Below are 6174 nucleotides of genomic sequence, written 5' to 3' on the forward strand. Positions count from 1 at the left end.
GGTTCGTTTTTTGTAGGTGTTTTTTTTTTTTTACCGACTTAAGAAGGACGGCCGACACGTTCAATGTGATTTAAGCACCTTTAATGAGACTGGCGTCGGTTCTCCGCATAACTGAAACGGAATGCAACTGGTTGAATAAGATGAACTATAGAGGGATGTGCAAAAGATGGAGGCACTGGTACGGCGCAATGTGTGAAGACGGCATAATGACCCTACGCCCAAAAATATCGACAAAGTCAGAAACTGTGCTTGACGACGGTTGGGGTGAACGGGTTTGGAAGCCTCGAGGAAGTCACAAGATCGCTTGCAAGGGCAGGCAACTCTCAGGATGTAAAACCGTGTACGGCAGAGGCGTGCCAAAATATCATCTCCAGAAAACCAGAACACACATGCGGATGGAGTACCAAGGCCCGCTGGTGGTGACCGCGAGTCTGCCGAAAGCGGCAAACCGGTTAAACGAGATGTGACCGACTTGAGAACCAGCGCACCTCCGCCAAATCAAGGGAACGAGGAAGATGGCGAACAGGCTGATCATGTCAACACGGACCAACTCCAGGAAGGACGAGAAAAGAGGACGGAAGATACGGCCACTGGAGGCGAGGGGTTCAAGGGGGGGAAAATAGCATAACAAACCGATATGAACTGGAAAGCGCTCCGTTTTTCGCTGTATTAAGGCTCACGAACAAATTAACAGTGTGAAAAAGAGTTGCGAGCTTCGCCCAAGACGTAACCCCGGGGGGGTGGAGGTTGCACCGCAGGTAAGTCCAAGGACAGCGCGAATGCAGCGTGGGAAGCAGTGGGGAGCTCGTAACGGCCCCAAAGCACCAGAAAACACCAAGATCAAAGTTAATACTTGCCGCCCCACCCGAAAGTGCATGGACTAAAGATGCCCGGCAGTCCAAACCATGGTAATTCCAGAAGGTCGCTATGGCAAAGGTTTATGCATTAGACATAGGGCGGGCAAGTCACCAGGCTGTGTGGGAAAAGGCTTTCGTGCGCCGCGCAGATGATGTTCAGTTGGAGGGCGGAATACAATTATTTGGGAAATCAGGCTGAGAAAGGTGGCGAAATAGTAATTACAAAAAAAAAAAAAAACATCGACGGGAAGCACAACGGCGTGGGAGGATAACACCCAACATTTGGGGCACCAGGCTGAAGAGGTCCATGCCGACGGTGCACTCGGCTTTTCGACCAAAAAAAGAACGAAACCTGGTGTGGACGTAAAAGGGTTGGGGTTAGGGGGGAGGGGATGCCGTGCAGCGAAAATTCCGCTCCCCAAAGGGGCTATTACCTCAAACAAGTTCCTAACAATAGGGACGGTGATATACTGTCTTTCGGCACAAAAGTGTTTATCAACATCCGAAAAAATGCGCACTAACAAAAAATAAATATCTCTTGTGCCATTTGAATTATTGATGCGTCGAAGTTGAGAGAGATGGCAGCCGTCTTGGGGATTGCTTTTGAGCGTAATCAAAATTGGAGGTGCACATTTCTTTGAACCTGTGTCTTTTCCTTTAACTGTTAATAGCAAGATGGAGGGTTTGTGTGGGTGGTGGTGCATCCTATTTGTCGTAACAATCTCTCAAGCTGGTGAAGCACAAGAAAAACCAATTAACCGGGACGAGTTCGAAGCCCTGTGCAGGTTTATAAATCTCGCGGGAGACAGTGAGACACCAACGAAGGTTGAGAAAAATGTCAAGCGAACAGTGAAGAAAATTCTAACCGAAAGTGGGGTGGCCGATAGCAGGAAAAAGGAACTCGAAGATCTGCAAAAGCAAGCAGAGAAGTATCGAGAGGAAAACATGTCATTTTGGGAAACAGTAGGGATGGGGGAGATAAATAGGAGCTTGACGGACGCACTCTACGGGGAGAACCACAACGCCGTTGTTAAAGCACAAGGGAGTAGAGACCCCATCTGCGGCGCCAGAGAGGCGGACGCGGGTACGGAGGCAGGAAAGTCACTGGCGATCGACTTATTTTGCCTATGTTCCACATCGCCAGAACTTCACAACTTTCAGCAGATTTGCTGCGCCGACTGTCGAGGTGGAGCAAACGACCACCCCTGGATTCCTTCGGAAGATGGGAACCAGAGATGGAAGTTCCTTGCGCAAAAATGTGGAGAAACTAATCAAGGTGGAAAGCTCTCAACAGACTCCATTGAGAAGTCAGCCGAATTCTTTTTGAAAACATTGAAAAATCCCTTAGACTCAAGAGCGGAGGCACGCCGCACAGTGCTAGGAAGCACCAACGGCGATGTTAGCATTAATTGCAACGGTTGGAAAACTTCGGGAAACGGACGGTGCGTCAAATACGATCCAAACCACTTAAATGATGGGATCCTGTCAATACCATGGTACGTAAAATTGGCGAAGGCAGCGACCCGAATGGATAAATTAATGGAAGCTGAAAAAACGTTGCGTGAGATTCTGGAAAATGTGGAGAAGTTGGAACGAAAGCAAGTCGCAATACCACCCAAACCTGCTGACGAGGGTAATGCCGTCCCGAGCGTCTCAAAAGACGTCGTAGAAAACAACAATGAAAATTCCGGCGTAAGTAATAATCGTGAGAAAAGAGAAAGCAAAGGTGAACTCAACGAAGAGAAATCACCAGGGAGTGAAAAGTCGCCGGAGGAAGTCGACTGTGACGGCTGTAAACCCGAAGAAGGGTGTGAGGAGGGAAAATGTGAAAGCGAAAATGGGAGACACGACTCTGAAGGCACAAAAAGGCCACCTGTAAAGAGCCATTCTGCAACAATAATCGGTGGTTCGTTGAAGTTTTTTTTGCTTTTGGGATAAAGAGTTCTCCGTAAGCTTCAAAAGAATAAAAAGGTGGTGAAGGACACAACTCCAGTCACACAAGCGTAAAAATATTAACCACTGTACCATTCCTGAGTTGTGTGATGGGAAATGAGTTCGTCAACCCAAAGTTTGGAACAAAAATGGCCAACTATCGGGGAGGAGGGAGGCAGCGGGTACCACTGAACCATCTCCCTAGTCGCGGTGGTTCCCAGAATATTTTTTTGACGCGTAATGCGTAAGCCCTATATTATCACCGGAACTGAAAATTTGCTCGAAATATATTGATATTTTTGTTTTAAAGTGCAACGGAAACGAAACACGACAAGTACGTATTTTTATGAACGTCTAAAAGTTTATCAACTTCTCACATGCAAATTTACTCCCGAAAACAACTATATATAAAATGAAAGTAGTTGCAAATGCGCGAAGAATTTTCTTCTCCTGTCATCAATCACCGCCCCAAAGCGCCCGTTTAGTCCGTGGGAAAAGGGAGGAAACGTCCTTGCAAAAATAAAAAAACGCCGTGTTGAGACGGTATGAAATACAAGGGTGGAGAAAGGCCGCGTCCGTCCGCTAAACATCACCCGTTATTGCGGATTGCGTGTGACACTCTCAGGAAATGTTTTCGTGTCGGGAATGGGAACGCAGAACAACAACAGCACAGTTTCACATCCCCTGTCTTCTTTAAACGCCCGTATTATGTCAAAAAAAAAAAGACAGTACAACTGGAGCGCCGATACGCGTGACGTCGGGGGTAACTCTGTCTCTCTGTTTCGCGTAATCTTATCTTATTAGTGCCATCCGATCCGTGCCAGCAAGCCGCAACACTCATGTTGATGGAATAACTCCGCCGCCGGCACACCGCCTTCTAAGAACCCGAAAAGGCGGTTTGGAAAATGGATGGTGGGAGGTTCCGCTCGAAGGTTATTTTATCAACAGCTGCAGCCCGGCAAACTTAACATGGCGTTGAATTAACGATAGCTGAGAAACTGCGCGACACTCTTCTCGAAACCAACGGACCGCTTCTTTCAGTCCCCTTCGTGTCATTTCATGAAACCCGTCTTGTCCAAATCCCCTCTCGGAATCTCACTGCTCTCCGTCGAAACAGATGGCGCGAAGCGATCAGAAGCCGGTGGTGGGATTCGGCCACACATCCGCCAAACCTGCCGATGTGATTCGAGTCTCGTTGGGAGGGGGAAGTCACATTATGCAGGTGGATTTGACCTTATATATCACATTTTTCCTTCCCTTTCCTCACTGATGCTAGCACAGGGGGAACGTGGAGAGAAATGGGGAAGTAATGGTGTGTACAAAGCTTATTTCCTTGCTTCAGACGAAGGAAGCGGGGGCCCGCGCAGAAGCTTACATGAAAGACGTCCCTGTCAGAACTGCTGGTGTTTCCAAAGGGAAGGAAAAAACAGACTAGTGAGGCACCCTCCGCCTGTAACGGCACAGTTTGGGAAATCTTAAAAAAAAACTCCCCCAGAGGGGGGAGGGGGAAGAAATATAGAGGGCCACACCCCCTGCCTCTGATACAACATCGTTTCGTCATGACTCCTCCACATGTATGTGTTACACCTTTCATCAGCCTCACGGCGTTTCCAGCAGGGCGCATATTTACATCCGTGGGGAGGAGCCCAGAAGAATACGATCCATATTTATTGGTTTAACGAACTTGGGAGTAGGCGAACCCGTTTGAGCAGACGTCCCATTTGGATGGGGTCTGGGCGACCGACCTCTCAACAACTCAAACCCGGGCTTGCAGTTCGGCGACCTCGTACCTTGAAACTCTGGGGGCGACGATCCCAGCGATAGTTCGGTTGCGCGCCGGCGCAGGTTTCCAACCCCGTCCCGCAGCCCGGTACCTGTTTTCCTCAAACCTCCCACGCTACGCCCCTTTGAACCACAGTTGGTCAGGCTACCGGAAAGCGCGCTTGACGTGTGTCTGCGGTTTCCAGGGGATTTACCCACTCCCAACGTGTTGGTTGCCCTCATTGCGGAAGTCCACGCCGGCCCCGTGGCGAGGGAGTTGTACCGCTCTCTTTTTGTTGCTGGTCGAGCTGGAGCGCTCCACCCACGGTTCCAAGATGCCACACGCCCTAATGGAGGGGACACTTGTCGGTAGGAGCTCCCGACACCACTGGCAGCAGAAACACCGCGATACCCCATGGGGGCAGCGCTCTTCATACGAAGCATGCCAAACCGCTGCTGGACAGACGTCTGGCTACGACCGCCACCTCTGCGCGCATTCATTTCCGTTTCCATCATCTTTCGCTTTGCCTGATGCGCGGACGCGAGAGCATACAGCCTTTCCCACGGTCCGCTTCCATCTTGGCGCCGTGAGGCAGCAACACTACGTCTAACAACATTCCCCCGAGAAACTTTGGGTGCAGGGGGGGCGGTCGTGCTTCGTGGCTTGGCTGCGCGGCTCCACAAGCTGCGCTCGCGGTTCGTTGGCCTCGTTGAAAAGGAGTTTTTTGGTTTGTAGAGTGCTGTTGGCATTCTCGGTTGTGACAAGGCTTTGCGCCGTGGGTTCCAAACAGGCCTACGAGGGGCGCTCTCCTTGAATGGCCCCTTGTTGTTACGATATTCCTCCAACTCCCGCCGAACGCGTTTCCATAAGTCCTCAAGGGACACATCCTCCCGATCGTCCACATCTCCCCTTGCATTCTTGTTCAACAATCCCCTCGAAGGGGTGGCTCTATTTCCCACATTTCCGCGCGCCAGCAGCCGGTTACGACCAGCTGCACCGCTATTCTTCCCCACGGTTGGCTTGTTACGTTTGACATCATGGGTGCGACTGCGCCCCAACCCACTTGCCATTTCAAAGAGCTCCTGTAATTTTTCGTGAGACTGTTGCAAAACTGAACTCTGATCCATCCCTCCGGACATGGCGGGTTCGTAGAATGGAGTCGCCGTGGGTACCTTCGCAATACTGCCGCCGTGAAGGAGGTCATGCCCTTGTTCCAACAATTCCTCCAAGCGCGCCATGGGCCCACCGAGTTCATTGAGGTCCCTTCCCTCAACCCGACCCGCCACTTCAAGCGGGCGGCTACTGCCCGTGGACGGAGAAGTATCAAAGGAATCACCACACATGATGCCCCCCCCACGTATATGCAGTCAACTAATTATAGGTAAATATACACAAACGAGAGTACACAGATGCGTGTTGCAAGTGCAATACACTCTTGATGAAGTCCACCTCCCAGCGTTACGCTACACGATTTCCTTTCTGTTTTTCCTTATCTTCTTTTTTCTTTTACTGTCCAGTCCTCGATTTCTGACTTTCCGCCAAATGTGCTCACGGAGCAACAGTGAGTTCCAAGGATCACGGAGGTAGACCACGAAAGGAAATATATATTTATATATATATATA

At 50.1% G+C, this 6174-nt stretch overlaps 2 protein-coding genes across 2 annotated transcripts; one reads left to right on the forward strand and one right to left on the reverse strand.

Moving 5' to 3' along the window:
* Nucleotides 1-1532: 1532 nt before the first annotated feature.
* Nucleotides 1533-2795, forward strand: TEOVI_000464200 (variant surface glycoprotein (VSG)-related, putative; the record flags this gene model as incomplete). Its single annotated transcript, XM_067227445.1, has 1 exon — nt 1533-2795. One exon carries the CDS (start codon nt 1533-1535, stop codon nt 2793-2795), a length of 1263 nt encoding a protein of 420 aa, XP_067083546.1.
* Nucleotides 2796-4415: 1620 nt separating this feature from the next.
* Nucleotides 4416-5894, reverse strand: TEOVI_000464300 (uncharacterized protein; the record flags this gene model as incomplete). Its single annotated transcript, XM_067227446.1, has 1 exon — nt 4416-5894. One exon carries the CDS (start codon nt 5892-5894, stop codon nt 4416-4418), a length of 1479 nt encoding a protein of 492 aa, XP_067083547.1.
* Between the last annotated feature and the right edge of the window lie 280 nt (nt 5895-6174).

The sequence above is a fragment of the Trypanosoma equiperdum genome (assembly GCF_001457755.1).
Source record: "Trypanosoma equiperdum strain OVI genome assembly, contig: ctg_97, whole genome shotgun sequence".
Lineage (NCBI taxonomy): Eukaryota > Euglenozoa > Kinetoplastea > Trypanosomatida > Trypanosomatidae > Trypanosoma > Trypanosoma equiperdum.